General features: G+C 39.8%; 1 protein-coding gene across 6 annotated transcripts in view; it reads left to right on the top strand.

Annotated features, from left to right (window-relative positions):
* LOC121295516 (rho guanine nucleotide exchange factor 9-like) overlaps window positions 1-17132 on the top strand; it is an 81612-nt gene that overhangs the window by 57120 nt on the left and 7360 nt on the right. For all 6 annotated transcript variants that reach the window (XM_041220221.1, XM_041220222.1, XM_041220223.1 and 3 more), the window contains 6 exons: window positions 1619-1798; window positions 4042-4274; window positions 7319-7448; window positions 13057-13188; window positions 16634-16877; window positions 17024-17092. In XM_041220221.1, coding sequence (XP_041076155.1) covers window positions 1619-1798; window positions 4042-4274; window positions 7319-7448; window positions 13057-13188; window positions 16634-16877; window positions 17024-17092 — 988 coding nt within the window. The remainder of the gene's footprint in view (window positions 1-1618; window positions 1799-4041; window positions 4275-7318; window positions 7449-13056; window positions 13189-16633; window positions 16878-17023; window positions 17093-17132) is intronic.

A 17132-nucleotide genomic window follows, 5' to 3' on the forward strand; every position in this document is an offset into this window, starting at 1 on the left:
TATCATTAATTACGATGTCTTAGTAAGCAGGAAAGTCTTGTCATAGACTCGTTTCTTATCATCTCTTATCATCCCACTCAGTTTCCAAATAGGGCCATTTTCATGTTTCATTAACAAGAACAAAGCGGTAGAATTATCCACTCAGCCATGTTGCACTCAGATGTTGTGAGCGTTCAGTGTCAGGGACTATGCTTTGGTTGGAATATATTTGTTGTGCTTATTAGGTAGCAGATGTCAGGCACAGCAAATTCTGCATTATTGTAAAAAACAATGTGTATTTTGCTTTAGGAATGATTTCCACTGCAAAGCATTAAAAGTCAAGAAGCGCCTTCTGTGTTTGGAACAGACAGCGCTGTGGCCATTGTGGACTTGGATTTATAACCGTGCAAAACAGTGTCCCAACAATCTAAAGGATACTAACAAAGAGCAGCTTTGAAGCAGGTGCCAGTAAGGAATACAGAGTCTACTGTTTTGTAATCCAGGTGCTATAACCATCTGCTATATATAATGCAGGCTGCTTTAAAGTTGATTCAGATCCTTAGTTGTGAAGCTGGGAAGGTGACCTTAGTTGGGGGAAAAGTACCGTGGGACTCAGAGGGATGAGGCAGGTCAGCCAAGAGCAGAACCATCCCATTGTGTCTACCTCCTCACTATTGTGCAGGGCATAGTATCAGTAAAGTGGCTGCCATTTAATTTCTTTGAGTTCTGTTGCTCTCTTCCCTTCTCTCTCTTGGGCTAGTGCTCACCAGGGAGTACATGGAAAAGTACTTGAATGCACTCTGATAGTCTGCTTTTTTTTTTTCTTTTCTTGTCTTCACTAATTCCAGTCACCCTGCTGCAGCATTAATTTAAGCCTGTATCTGCTACATAGCTCCAAGCTTTCTGTCATCCTTCTAGCAAAATGAAATTAATAAAAACTGAAAAACAGAAGCCCAAATCATAACGTACGTGTCAGTTACAAAGCAGTAAGAATCTTCATCAACGGGATCATAGGTGCTTCATTGTCTGAATAGAGAAAAACACTGAACCCTATTCCTTTAACCCATTCAGTCCTGGGGGACCTCAGTGTCCCGCCTTATCTACTTTCAGAAATCACGTTAGAACCTCACGGGACTCCTAGGTCCCAGTCTGAGGTTGTGTAGAAATATATGGAAAACATATATATTTTTTGTCCTGTTCTCATGTATACTCAATAAAGGAGTTCCTTTTTTAGTTATATGACTTAATTTCAACAAAAAATATTCCAATACTGAAAAGGTTAATATCTTTAACTTTAAATAAATCGGTTGATTCAAATCAGATATTCAGCAAGAATTCAAGCAGAATTTCTCAAAGTGTGGGCTATATTTGACCCTCATCTAAAGCGCAGAATGAGACATTGTGAGTCATCTTCCACGCTCCGTTAAAACTCCCTTTTTACTGCAGTTCAAGCGATTGCTAAAATGGTGCTTCTGTTAATGAAATTGAATCTGGTAAATTCTCCAGCAAGAAATCATTAAAAGATGAATTATGGAAGTTTGCATCTTTTTTATTCACGGTTCCTTCAACAATAACTAATGTCAGCAGCAGTGCTGTAGTTCCACAGTCTGATCTGAGAACGGCTTTGGTGTCTTCACAGGGTTATCTAAAGCAGTGCCGAAAGCGGAGAGACATGTTCAGCGACGATCAGCTAAAAGTGATCTTCGGGAATATTGAAGACATTTACAGATTTCAGATGGGCTTTGTACGGGATCTGGAGAAGCAGTACAACACTGAGGAGCCTCATCTTAGTGAAATCGGCCCTTGTTTTCTAGAACATGTAAGTAAATAGTGTGTGACTTGGTAATGAGGCATTGTCAGCCTTAAATTTCTCAGAGGACCTCAGCCATCGCTGTCCCCAGTATTAGGGCTCAATTCAATTTAATAGTTTATAGCATTTGTGGAAAATACAAAATAATGCAATACATAATGAGCAATTCTGCAATGATTTAAATAATATTTAATTGGTGATACATCAATTAAATTAAAAATTAAAAATAAACCAAAAAGCTTATTGCATGAATTATCTTCAGCTAAAAAATGAATTGAGCTATTGAGCCTTTAAATGTATCACAAATATAACGTTGCACAACTGCAGAGTCAGGTTACACAGAGAATTGTGAGGGTCTGGAATCAACTCCTATTAATGTTTGAAGGACAATCCTTCAAGAAGCTGCTTGATGAGATTTTGGGATCAATAAGCTACTAACAACCAAACGAGCAAGATGGGCCGAATGGCCTCCTCTCGTTTGTAAACTTTCTTATGTTCTTATGTTCTAGGTACAAACCCGACTCCTATTCATTTTTCAAGGAATTCTGCTGAATGGTAGTAGGTTGGGTCAATCATTTGCCACGATAATAGCTGCATATAGGGAAACTGCATTGTTATATATTTTTTTTTATTGCTGTAGTTTTGGGTTAAATTTGTATTTAAAAAAAAAAAAAAAAAAAAATGAAGTGCTGTTGTTGTTTGTCCCCTCCCAAACAGTCACATAATCAGAAAGACAAAACAAAAAAGAAATACTTTTTTTTTTCTTTCTTCAAGCTCAGGCTGTGCTTAACCACATAGTTTAGAACTGTCATCACCCCTATTGATTTTGAAAGAGTGGGTGTGATCCTTTTGAGGGCTGCTAAAGGTCTTGAGAGATGACCTCTGTGTGAAGAGTCTTGATGGAACCGGACAGAATAGTCAGCTCACTGTTCCTAATTTTCTGAATCTGCACACAAGGCAGAACTGACAGCCTTCTTGAGATCTGAACCGAAAGAGGCAAGGTTATCAAGCTGACAAGAGAGCTGTGACCTTAGCAAAGCAGTCCTGCAACTATATGAATGTGTCTTCATGCTCATAAATGCAGCGACGCTTACCAGCTTTCAGATTTAATGTCACTTTATACTTAACCAAACAATCAGGTTTAAGACCAAGGAAGATTTTGTGGTCAATTTCTTTTTCCTATATATACTGACGGGATATTCCTCATGTCACCTCAACTGACAACTTCAGTAACAATTCTGTACCCAACTGGGATTACTGTGTTTCCATTCAAAAACTATTGTAGGTTCTTCAATTCTCAATATGTCCCTCGTTCTATGGCAGCATGCAATCATAAGTGGGACATCATGTTAGAGCTGTATTTCCTGAATGAATTCACGCCTGTAAATTATTTTATTTTAAAGATTTGCATTGAATCCCAAATCGGGGTATGCACTTCAACTTCAACGAATGTTTTACTGTACATAGAAATACTATATGTGCTTCTGTCTGTTAAATATAGCAACAGCTTACAAGTCAAAAGACAGCTCTGCTGGGACTCTAAAAGAGGTGAAGGGGGAAGTGTTATGGTGCAACAATGTAAACGAGTCTATGGATTAAAGAAGCACATGCATTAGATATTTATTACCTTCACCATTCATAAATCAGTCAACAAATCAAGAACAGCCACCCCGGTCCCTCCCTTTATTGATTGTGGGCTATGTTAACTGAAATTTATAGCAAAGAAATATGATTAGATGCAACATTAAGTGTCTTTTCTGTATTAATTACAGCAGTTGAAAAAGTCATGTGGAACTGCTGCCTGACATTTAGTAGCACGTTTCCAGTTTGTTCTGCACTCAAGCTGAAATACAGGTGTGGAGCACTTCATAAATCCTCTGTGCTTTCTGTGAGGTCAAGCATTTATTTAGACAACTCTAATGATACTGCTACAGTTAATGTCCTGTGTGTCTGCCAATGACACAGGGGCACATTTTACCCTTGGCACAGCGTGGCTGAACCTTCATTGTTGTTGTTGTTTGGTTTTTGTTTTTCAACAACATCCACATTGCGCTGCCACAGGCGAAGGCACAGAGTTTTGTCCTGGAAAAATAATTCTAAATGCCGCTGTAGGGGTCATGGCGCAGAAACTACTCATTTTAGTCAGCCCTGAGTCAACCTTTAAGTTTGAGAACGCTGCCCAGCTCTAATCTACACTCCTCCACTGCCTGCCTGATGTGCCTCTCCCTGGGCCTCTCTTATTTGTTTTGCAGCAAGATGGCTTCTGGATTTACTCTGAGTACTGTAATAACCACCTGGACGCGTGCATGGAGCTCTCCAAGTTAATGAAAGATGGCAGGTACCAGCATTTCTTTGAAGCCTGCCGTCTGCTGCAGCAGATGATCGACATCGCCATCGATGGCTTCCTCCTCACACCCGTGCAGAAGATCTGCAAGTACCCCCTGCAGCTGGCAGAGCTGCTTAAGTACACAGCCCAGGACCACAGGTAACTGCTCGCAATTCCAACTTTCCATAACCCTTTCCTTGGTGAGATGTCATTGCGACATTGCGTGCACATGACATTATCTAGGTGATGTAAAAAGAACAGTGAAGAGACTCCCATCTGTATCATAAAGTATGTGTCAATTACAAAGCAGTAACAACAATCTTCATCAACAGGGAGCACAGATGCTTCATTGTCTGAATATAGAAAAGGGCTTGTAAAACACTGAGCCCTGTTCCTTTAACCTTTTCAGTCCTGGGGTACCTCAAGGTGCAGCCTTATCTTAGTATGCTGTATGTTAACACATGCCATCAGAAATCACATTGTAAGTTGTAAGGTAGTTTAGAAATATATGTACAAAAAAAATGTTTTGGCCAGTTCTCATGTATACTCAATGAAGAACTTCATTTTTTAATTATATAACTTAATGTCATCAAAAAATAATTGAGGACTGAAAGGGTTAAAGTGATTTGCAAATGAGTGGGGTCAGTTTAGAGCCAATCTACAGTTGGGTTTTGATTTTATTTTACACTTAATTGACTGTTTTAAACAGAAAACAAATATCACAATGTGTCCTGTTAATAGCACAGGGACAGAAGTCTGTGGTCCAGCATAATGACTGACACGTAACTGATTACAATACAGCACAATAAAAAAGGAAAGACCAAAGCATTTGTCATATAAAATCCCTCGCAAGTATAAAAAAACACTTCCATCTCCCACTCGCTGTTCCCTGTGCAGTCTTTATCTTTTAGATGTATAGGACTCTTAAATGCTGTACAGTAAGTTAGAACACAGGCTTTGGAAGCCAGGACCTAACCTTGTTTTCAGTGTCATGGCCTTGGATATCTTCAGATGGAACATATGGTTATTTGATGGTGCCACTGAGAACCACAGGCCGGGAGGAATTCACAAGTATGTGGTATGTTTTGAAATTGAGGTTTTCACTGAAAAAAAAGAATTACAAAACCGCATTTTGCTCACAAAATACCTCGCAGAGAACAACGCTGGTAGTTATCGCTCCCCCCTGGGTATTTTGAGAAGAAGCGTTATTGACAAAAATGTCAGCTTTAGCTTTAGTTTCTTTTTCATCTCAGTTTGAATTAATTTATTATAGCAGCCAGCCATCCAGCCAGAGCTGAGCTTCTGTTTTTCACATACACTATACATTTTACACAGTGAGTGCAGTAGTACAATCCCTTAGATTTAATACACATGCTTGATCAGGATATGTTCAGTAAAGTACATAATGTGTGAAGTGGATGAACAATGGCAAATATTGGTAAATGGTAACTATATTGCAACTACATGCACTTCATTTACCTGTATGTAATAAGGGACTTTGGATGCTATTCAACTTTTAATTCACAGGTTTTATAAGTAATATAGATAGCTATATATATATATATATATATTATATATATATTATATATATATATATATTATATATATTATTAAAAAATACATTGGCTCATATAAAAAGTTCTATTTAAAAAGATATAAATAAGTTAAAGCGTGCTAGACTTCTATTAATGTAATATGAGTTGTTGTGCTTAATCAGTGCACACAGTTTATAGTGAGCTCCTGACCAAATTGTATTCTACTGTTGTTAATTAGGGTTTGATGTGTCAGTAAATGTGTCAAATGATTTAGACTGTTTTAAACTTCCACGAAACAAAAATCCAAACCACACAAGTCACCCAATGAAATGATTCAACGAAATGCAACACTGTCAGAATGAATTTTCTACTGTCACATCCAATTCAATGTCAGCTGATTCAGAGCTAGTTTAAGGGAAAAACAGTTCTAAGTCAACCGTCTCGGTGAACCATGCACAATCTGCCTCGGTGCTTACAGCTAAATACAGATGAACCTTCAAACAGTCGACATCACTGGGATCACAGAGAAAGATCATCAGTTTTTTTCCAGAAGATTTTTTTTTTCTTTTTTAATTTAGGGCAAAGAAAGCACAGTTATTTTTGAAAAGTAACATCTTGGATGTTCTGTCCCTTAATTAAAAGGATGTTATACAATACAACCTACTTAAAGCTGTTACAAGTCTAAATAACACGACCGCCACCTCATCTCTGTAAATAGCCAATATAAAAACAAAGCTTTCTTGCTAGAGTGTTGATATTAATGAATACAATAAAAAGTGCCTCTAAAATATGTATTCCTATCAGTAAGGAAAAGCTGTCGTGGTAGTTCCAGTTTTGGATATTTGAGTTCTGGATATTTTTCCTTACCAAGTTTAGCCGTGTTTTACCTGTTGTAAGCATTAGTAAGCATCTAATCGATGGAGCCCCAATTAGGTTGGGGGTTTTCAAGGAGACCCAAGAGCACAGGTCCTGGAATTAAAACTGTGTTGTTTTCTGTACGAGCGCAGAGTCTTTTGTTTGACACCTAATGACGCAGTAAAGTTCGGGTGACACTGAAACCCAGGCAGGCATTTAATCAGCTGCTTTGAATAACCAGTTGCAGGGCTATTTGCTCATCATGAGCTTGTATTTGAGCTGACAAAAATTACCTTCCATTCTTACACTTTGATGCAGGAGAGGAACGACAGTGAAATGTTATTTGTGACCACCTGTATCAAGACATGGAGCCCCCTCATGCCAGGGAGAAGGGCTGGTAGCTGTGAGTGGATGAGAACAGGAAAATAGGTTATCCCACTAGAGAGCCACAACCCAGTGCAATCCCTGGTTCATCTTTTATTTGTTTAGACATCTGTTCAGAAGGGGCTAGAAAAGCAGAACAGTTTGTTACCGTGGTGTTTAATTAAACTAATGGTTTTAAGTCAAAATTAAAAACATACTTTTATAGTTTCATTTTATTAAAATGAACTTTTAAACAGCGTTTTAAAATGTGTACTCTTAATTTTACTTTAAACAAATAAATAAATGTTGATACCAAAATGTAATTTTTTTAATCTTGTTTTTTCTTTTCTCTATACAAGTGTATTTTATTTTGACTTGCTTTTGTTTGTCTTGCACAGTGCTTTGAGTTCGGAAGGCACCGTGCAAATGCATTTTTGTCCGTTGTTTCAGTGACTACAGATACGTGGCTGCAGGCCTGGCTGTCATGAGAAATGTAACCCAGCAGATAAACGAGCGGAAGAGGAGACTGGAGAATATCGACAAGATCGCGCAGTGGCAGGCCTCTGTCCTGGAATGGGAGGTAGGGGTGTTAGAACAGCTCTGGTTCTGTTATGATTACTACAGCCTGCATGCCTGAGTGAGGTTCAGTGTTAATTGCTTTTATTAACAGTTATTAGCTCCGTTAGCAGCCGTCACAGGGTGCTGTACGGGAGGGTCGTACCTCAAAGCCCTGTTTTCTCTTGCTGGTTGTTGATAGCTCAATCAATAATGTGTCCTAGTTAAAGATGACTTGTAATAAAAGGGAAATATTCATAGAAGGTTAAAAATGCTTGTCGGGTTAGAAACAGGCCATCCGGGAGGCAAAAAAATGAACAGCGTGGTCTTCTCTCACAGTCCTAAACGATCAATGTTACGTCTTTGAAAATGCCACATCTAAGACATGGAAATTGGGCCAGTGAACGACTTGGATTCCCAGTTGGGAAGTTGACTTGGGAAGCTTTGCTTGCGATTAGAAATAGCTTTTTGTGGCTCTTCGGTATTGACGTTTTGAGAAGCGGCATTGCCAGCAGCAGCTTTCGTTTCACAGTAGCTGCAGTGCTGGGTGGACCACTGTCTCTACAGGCTTTTACTGAACGTGCTGCAGAACCACATGCTATCTGACTGGTATTAACTGAAATCTGGTCAACTACGGGCTTCATATAATAAAATATGTAAACATTTAGTTATGTAGGTCAGGACAGTTTATTTATTTATTTAATGTATTATCTGTGTTAATAGTAAGCATTTCCTGCTTGCCAATGGCTAGATTACTGGACATACCAATTGAGATCTCTGTTTGAGATTTTTTGACTGATTTTGTGGCATAGCAATGCTATAATTCAGGTTCCCAGAAAACCCGAAGGCCTGCCAGAAAAATTTAGTGAGGGGACTATATGATACACAGTTAATTTAATTAAGAAATGTTGGGAAGTAATACTTGAAACTGCACCTGTGGTTTTCTGCGAGAGAAGAATATTTCTGCGTGATATTCACTGTTTAGGTTTGCTTCGGGTTATTATTCAAGTTTTTTATTCTCAGCCCTGACTGTGCGAATCTGACAGTGGTATCTCCTGCTTATGTTCTTGTTCAGCAGAAAGCCCCCTGCATACAGTGTTGAAGTGTGGTAGTGTTTGTTCTGTGCGTAGTGATTCATTTAAGGTATAACCAAAAGCCTGGGGTCTTCTTGACTGCAGGCTGGCAGTCAGTGTGCAGTAGCATATGCTGCAAATGCTAAAAGTGCTTTCCCACTATAGCGTTAATCCTCTTCACAGGGCAGCTCATGTGCCGTCAACATGGTACCAGAAAAAAATCCATAACAGGCAGATGGCTCATTAAGCTGAGGCCCACGGACAAAGGGCTTCCTGTTTTTTAGTTCGTGGAGCAAAAACTAGGTAGAGGGAAAAAAAAATCTATATTAGGGACATAGAAACACTCAAAGAAACTTAAATTAATGACATTCGGCTCTGAAAAAGACTTCTTGTCAAAACACCTGCCATTGAATGTAAGTTTCTTTTATTATTTCTGAATTCAGCCCTGTGGAGGGTTTAATAGCTATGGACAGTAGATGGAAGACGGTGTATTAGGGACAGTATAAGTTCACCATTTTGTGGAGATTTTATGAGATTTTTATGACTGTCAGTTTGTAAGATGTCGATTTAAAAATAGAGAAATGAAGCATCTGTGTTGAAGCACCTGCCTTTTCAAGATGTGTCAGATGTTTGTGCCAACTGTACAGTCCTGCCTCCCCACATGGCATGCTGAAGTGGAGCTGGCAGACTACTGTATATCTGCACCTGAGACCGTAGGGATTGAGGGAACAGTTTCCACTGACAGAAATGAGCAGTGATTCCTTTGACTTCTAGAAAGTACAATGTACTATCATTCATATGATGACGCAAAACCCTTATCTCATTTTACCAGGGTTTAAGGATGTCCTCAAATTCATGGAAAGAAATCGTTGAATATTAGTGATATGTCACTGTGGAAATCGTCTTTGATCTATTTTGATCTAGATCCCCAAACCATATCGATTTAATACATGTCTGTAAGTATGTTATTAACAGTTACTAGCACACAATAATAGTTTATTACACTAGCATTCTAATGACACACTGCTAGTGTTGTGCTACAAGGTAATTTTAGGGTATCTTACGCCTTAATTACATGTTCTTACAAATGCTGTATCTTGTTATGCTTATTAATAACAGTCTTATGTAGTGTAAACCATCCTTTATAACACATTCATAGATGCATTACTGATGGTTTGTAACCCTTAGTCATATCTCCATATCTTTGCCACTCATTTAACTTGCTCAGTAAGGTCCTCATCAACACTTCCAGCTATGATCTAGGAATGCATCATACTTGAATGCATAACAAATGTATGTGCTGCCTCTTTTACCACCATCACTCAAGTATCCTGTTTGACAGAAGCACCTAGAATATAGATCAGTTCTCTTGCAGTGTAGCTTCTGGATAGTGCAGTGTAGTTAAACAAGTCTTCATCTAACACAGCATGGGAGAGGTAAGTTATTGCTTACGCACCACACAGTAAGTGACAAGGTGTTTCATTAGCAACATCTCCTCCTGCAGTGATACACTGTTCATCAAGACATCCGGATCCCGGCTCTCTCCGATGAAGGGATTGCAAGACAGTCAATTTAACGTCATGTCGCGTGTTGCTGTACAGTGCAACTAAAGGTGACCTTGTTAATAAGCCGGGAGGTGCTCATGACTAATAATTTCATCAATCACACTGAGCCTCGAGTATGCAGAACATCCTTCTGTAATGATAACGAGGGAACCTGTTACAAGAAAAGATGTATGTTTGTCTAAATTACCAAGGAGACAAAAGCAGACTGATGATTAGATACAATGTAAGACCATGGCAACGTATTTCTAATTTGTTTTATGTGTCGACTAGTTTGATTTTGTGGGAAGGCTTTTTTTTTCAAGCCCTGTTTAAACTCTTATTATGCTGAAGATAAATTTAATCACACACATACACACACACACACACACACACACACACACACGCACACGTTCCTTTAACATGGAGGCCCTGGGGAAGTTAAAGATCAAGAAGCATGAAAACAAACTCATTCATGTTTAGATGTTAATCGTTTTGTTTTTTTTTTGTTTTTTGTTGTTTTTTTTGCTTGTTTTATTTTTTTAATTTGTATTGAATTTTGAAATATTTGCTTTCATATCATTAGATTTGGGCTCCTTAGACTTAAATGTAACTCCTCTGTGCACTAGAAAGAAAGGTACAGCAACATTCCTCAAATAGACTTGTCTGAAAGTGAATGTGTTTTCATGTGTTCTAATGAGATCTTCTGATGATGTTAATGTCAGCTACAGTATAAAGGTTTAGCACAGAAAAAAAATCACATATTTCTGGATGTTTTGGACAAAAGCCCATGCTACACAGCTGAAGGAGGGCTTTTGTCCGAAACATCCTGAAATGAATGATTTTTAAAAAAAAATATTTATACCTATTGAATACAAAAATTGTTATCTTTTAGTAACCAGGTGGTAAGTTGTTCTATTTATAGTTTATACGGCAAGTATAAAGTGTTTGCTGGAGGAAAGAAAACTCTTCTTTGAGATTTCATCCTAGAGAAATAAAATAAATAACAGGTCCAGTAACACAGTGGTTCCCTGGGATCCAGTGGGGGTGCTAGCGCTGCACATTCAGCACCCTGAGGACATCTTATAGCCCAGGCAGCTTTTAGTAACCAAAAAGCAACTCTGCAGTGATGCTTTAAACTATGTACAAAAGACCTGCTTGGAGGCTCTTGTTTTTGTAGAGTCTTTGTTTTGTTGTAAGCAACCTCTTATTATGGTAGCCCTTGGCTACTGGGCTAATGGGAAGTTGTATAAGATATTATAATAGAAACAAGCTATGTCTGTATTATCACTTGGGAATTGTCATGGCAACAGCATGCACTGTGATGAAAGCTGTGGGCTGGGAATTATTGGGCCCTTGCCTTGTGATCCTGTACAGATTACTGCCAACTGATGATTGTGCTAATTAATGCAGTAATAACGCATGTAATTACAATGTATTGGATGTTACACTTTCAGGCTTAGCTTTACAGGGCTTTAAAAGTAGGTACTTGGCCTTTTGAAAATACATTTCACAATGTACGATTATACAGTACAAGACTAGCAAGCTACACCGTATAATGACAGTCTTTTCTATGCATGAATAATGAACATTTAAATACTGCAGAGTGACTGAAGCCTACCTATATTTCAGAGGTTATCCTGAAATCTTTATTTCATATTGGTTTGCAGGGTGTTAAAGGAAGCTGCAGTGTGCTAGAGAAGCTGCAGTATGTTAAGGGAAGCTGCAGTGTGTTTAGGGAAGCTGCAGTGTGTGAAGGGAAGCTGCAGTGTGTTTAGGGAAGCTGCAGTGTGTTAAGGGAAGCTGCAGTGTGTTAGGGGAAGCTGCAGTGTGTTAAGGGAAGCTGCAGTGTGTTAAGGGGAGCTGCAGTGTGTTAGGGGAAGCTGCAGTGTGTGAAGGGAAGCTGCAGTGTGTGAAGGGAAGCTGCAGTGTGTTAGGGGAAGCTGCAGTGTGTGAAGGGAAGCTGCAGTGTGTGAAGGGAAGCTGCAGTGTGTTAGGGGAAGCTGCAGTGTATTTAGGGAAGCTGCAGTGTGTTAAGGGAAGCTGCAGTGTGTTTAGGGAAGCTGCAGTGTGTTAAGGGAAGCTGCAGTGTGTTAGGGGAAGCTGCAGTGTGTGAAGGGAAGCTGCAGTGTGTTAGGGGAAGCTGCAGTGTGTTAAGGGAAGCTGCAGTGTGTTAAGGGAAGCTGCAGTGTGTTAGGGGAAGCTGCAGTGTGTGAAGGGAAGCTGCAGTGTGTTAGGGGAAGCTGCAGTGTGTGAAGGGAAGCTGCAGTGTGTTAGGGGAAGCTGCAGTGTGTGAAGGGAAGCTGCAGTGTGTTAGGGGAAGCTGCAGTGTGTGAAGGGAAGCTGCAGTGTGTGAAGGGAAGCTGCAGTGTGTTAAGGGAAGCTGCAGTGTGTTAGGGGAAGCTGCAGTGTGTTAGGGGAAGCTGCAGTGTGTGAAGGGAAGCTGCAGTGTGTTAAGGGAAGCTGCAGTGTGTGAAGGGAAGCTGCAGTGTGTTAGGGAAAGCTGCAGTGTGTGAAGGGAAGCTGCAGTGTGTTAGGGGAAGCTGCAGTGTGTGAAGGGAAGCTGCAGTGTGCTAGGGAAGCTGCGGTGACATCTTTGCTCGTTGCCGTGAAGAATTTCACCCAGTTGTTCAGTAAAACCCTTCGCTCAGAATTAACAATGTCGCTGCGCATTCTGAAGAGATCTTTCAGAGAACATTTCATCAGCTGTGATAAAATGAAACCCTCATTGTAGGTCTTTTGTTAAGAGTAATTATCTCATAATTGTCAACATTTGAAATATCGATATTACCAATCACGCGCTTACAGTCATTTATCTGTACATTTCTGTGTGGAGTATATGTTACGACATAATGCAAATACATACTGTATATAGTTAGCTATACTGTAATGAAAGTGCGTGGGCAGACCTCAGAATGCATCTGTTTCAGTGTTTCTATATGATTTTGTACTATCCTTTGTGATAATGGGTATTATACTGCATTTCCATGCATTGAGTGCTGCTTCTGTTTCCATTCAGGGTGATGACATTCTGGACAGAAGCTCAGAGTTGATCTATACCGGGGAGATGTCATGGATTTACCAGCCATACGGAAGAAATCAGCAGAGAGTTTTCTTTCTGTTCGACCACCAGCTGGTCCTCTGTAAAAAGGTGAGCCGAGCAGCTGTGATCTACTCAAGTGTCCGGTTCTCTTATACTGGTAGTTACACTAACAGAGATGGAAACTAGGCCACTCAGGTCAACTTTACTCTAGGTAGCATATTATTTACTGTTTTTAATGAAAAGTTTCTGAGATCCAGTTAAGATTTAGACCCAGATAACTTTGTCAGGGTCTTGTAGGGGGAAAACAGCCAGCTCAATCACTTATACACCGGCAGTGTGTTCTCCAATTAAGAGGTTTGTTTGAAAGATGCAAAACCTATGGGGACGATGTGAATCTCTTCCAGTCTTGCAGGGGCAGTGTTTGCAGATAGGGCTGTTTTACAACGCGGTACCTTCCATTCCTGATCACTACTCATACACATGTTTATCTAAACAAGGGGCTAAGCAGACAGTCATGCAGTTTGCATTGCGGACAATTGAAAGATAACAACTTAATGTTCAATGTTGCGGTTAGGGTTAGGTAAATTAAAGGCAATGTTTGAATTATTACAGCATTAATTAATGGATTTATAGCAAATAATACATTTAATATGATACATGATTTTGGCTGCTCCTTTTAAGCCAGTTAATGTTTCAATAATATGTCTTAATTTATCATTTCTAAATCATGTACTGATACACTGCTATTCAACAAGTAAGGGGACAGTACTGAGACACAGGGGGTCTCCTGATGAGTTGTATAGCACGATGGCTGAATGTGTTGCCAGTGTGAATCCAAGGTAGTTCAAAGCATAACTTGGTCTCCTGTGTGCTGATCCTCTTCCCAGGTGCTCAGATGTGTATTATCATGGTAGCTCCACTCTAAACAGCCCCCTGATTCATCGCAGTAAAGCAGAGAAGGGTAGCTGGAGGCAAGCAGGGGCTTTTTTAAAACAAAGTGCAAACAAGGCTTTAAATAGCATATTTTTCATGCTGAGGACAGGGCATCATTTTGTATAAGTTTGGATTCAGAGTGCTGTGTAAATGAGTAGATAATCACAGGAACAGAAAAGGCAAGATATGGCAAATAAAGTGACCATCTGCTTTTGCTGCAGCTGCCATGCAGTAGGTGTCCAATCAGTGGGGTGTTTGGGGGCTGCTGAATACTTATTACACTCCTGTAAACAATGACTGCGATTATGCAACAGCTAATATAATATACTTCAGCTTCTAGATAATACTGTTAGCAGGGGATCATGGGAGTGTCTGAACATTGGTGCCTGTCTTATTTATGAACTGAAAGACTTTCATCTTGATCCGAACCTGTTCAGTTAACTGTGCAGTACAACATGCCTTTGAAATGTGCTTATCTTTGTTTGGAATGTCCACGAAGCAAAGGTTCTGTTTTTCACCACACAAAGAAGCAGCTATTTACAGCCTATTTACAAAGGGGCTTCTGATTGTCCGAGCCTCGCATATTCTCTACTACGACTTACATTTTTTGTGCTTTTTTTCCCTGTTCTTTTTTTGAAAATCACAAAGCAGCTTTTAAGTGTCTCCCTTGAGTGCTGATTAAAGGCTCGAATCATCCCATAGTAAGAACCTAAATGGTTCTCTGCAGGGATTCAGAATCTTCTCAAGAGCCCAATAAGTGTCACTGTTAGACTATTGTCAGTGGCTTTTTCAGCGTGATTATTTCATTCCCTTTTCACACTTTATCCGCTAATGATCTTCAGCTTCGCAGTCTGGAAGTATTATCCCATATTTACTGTTACAGATGTCACTTAGAAGTGCTCTAAATAAGAGTTGACGGGGAGGGATTGCCACCAAAATGATCAGGGTCAAGACAGAATAAACTGGAGAACGTGTTCCATTGTAGGACCCTGAGGGCACTTGAGTTTTAACATTTCAACTGACAAAATGTTTGAGCACCAAATGAGGATATTCTGACCACCGAGGAGGCACTGTTAGCTTGTGGACAGTATTTTAATTGCTTCTTGTATGTGGGTCACCCACTAATCTGTATTATTTACCCTTGTATGAAGGGCGTATTCTGCCTTGTTTATAAGACAAGAAAGGACATGCTGCAAAATAGAAAGCTAATGTGGCAATTTGAAGCACAGTAGGATTCTGGGTAACTGTCAACACATTACTCACTGTTGCTGCCTTGTCTGTTCCTTCCACTTGTTTCTCAGCGATTTGTTTTTCAAACAGTCAAAGGGCATGGAGGTGGGAGGGTGGTGTTCAGTATCGCATATATATTATTAATATTATTTTTATACTGTGTAATATTTTGAGAACTCTATGTTGAGATGTTGGTATGGATAATAAATACTCTCAGATCATTGAGATCATTTATCTAAGACTCTTAATTGCTTTTGCTAATCTGAAAATATGAATTGACATCTAAACAGAGATAATGGAACATCAAGGGGTGGGGGGGGGGTTATTCCAGGAAAGAGTTCTTGGAATTTTACTGCTAAATGGGAGCAGAAAACATCTTCTTTGATGTGAAGTTTCTAAAGTTTTTTAGTTTTTTTTGTCTGCCAGAATTAACGTGAATCATCCCAAGTTATCGTTACAGGAAGAAGTGCTGCTCTCACTTGAAAGAGAATATACAATCCCGATCCATGAGCGCGCTGAGGGAAGATTCCTGCAGAGAAGGGCTTCCCAAAAATAAATAATTCAAACAATCCCACAACTCAGAAAGGATCACAGAGCCAGACTTAACAAGCTACTCCCCAAGTTCTTACTCCCCTGCAGTGGATATATTCACATTTGTAAATGTAGAGAAATCCACCAAGTGTCAGGTGTTATATAACAGTTCTTTTCTCTCGCTATTGGGGGACGATAAAGGATCTTATTTGATCAAGGAATAGTAGTTAAAACTCTCAGAGCCTAGTTTAAGCTCACTTATAGGCATTTTGAATGCATGTCTTGTGACAGGATTAAGTATACGTGGTGACCGCATCTTATGTAACAGTCCCCCTCCTCCTAAGAAATGATCAGAAGGCTCTTCACCATGTCTCGGCTGTACTGTATCACAAGGTTAATTCAGGTTAATTCGTCAGTGACGAGGCGAGTGAGATTAAGAGAGATGGCACCAGGGAGCATGTGCATATGATTCCAGAAGTGGTGCCCTGAGACTGTGGTTGTTTATCTTGCATGCACAAACAATGTGTCAATTCATACAGAATCTCCAGTGCAGGTCCTGTGGAATTGCAATACTCAACGCAATACAGATTTTGACTGTCGTGACATGTCATTTTAAGACAGAAATGATTCCATGTGCACTTCTTTCAATTTACTAGTACATTTCAATGTGGTTCAATTGGACCTTTTATTTTTGGTTCTTCCTTGGAAAGAGAGTCAGTGTTACATAGGACGCTGTCATTCAGAATTGCCTTCAGAAAATAACAAGCTTGACGTGTGTCCATGTCAGAATAATACATCAGGACCAAGTCATGTAGTGATGTGGACGTCTGTGACTGACGGTATTCATTGCTTTCTCCAGGACTTGATACGGCGGGACATTCTCTACTACAAGGGACGCATCGATATGGACAGGTATGAGGTGATGGACGCGGAGGACAGCCGTGATGATGACTTCCACGTCAGCATCAAGAACGCTTTCAAACTGCACAACAAGGACACGGAAGAGATCCACTTATTCCTCGCAAAGAAGCTGGAGGAGAAGCTACGGTGGCTCAGAGCTTTCCACGAAGAACGCAAGATGGTGCAAGAAGACGAGAAGATAGGTAAGGAGTCCAGAAACATCACAGTACATGTGAGACTTAGTTTGTTGACTGGCTACCTAATTGGTGTTATTTGCTGGGTGGAAACAGTAAGTACTTTACAAAATTGGTCTGTGCTTATAATAATTATGTGATGCTTAATTTTCCAGGGTTTGAAATCTCCGAGTATCAGAAGAGACAGGCAGCTATGACTGTGCGAAAAGTCAGTAAACAGAAAGGTGAGCAAAACTAAGATACTGTGTACCAGATAACACACTG

Source organism: Polyodon spathula, chromosome 20 (assembly GCF_017654505.1).
Source record: "Polyodon spathula isolate WHYD16114869_AA chromosome 20, ASM1765450v1, whole genome shotgun sequence".
Taxonomy (NCBI): Eukaryota; Metazoa; Chordata; class Actinopteri; order Acipenseriformes; family Polyodontidae; genus Polyodon; species Polyodon spathula.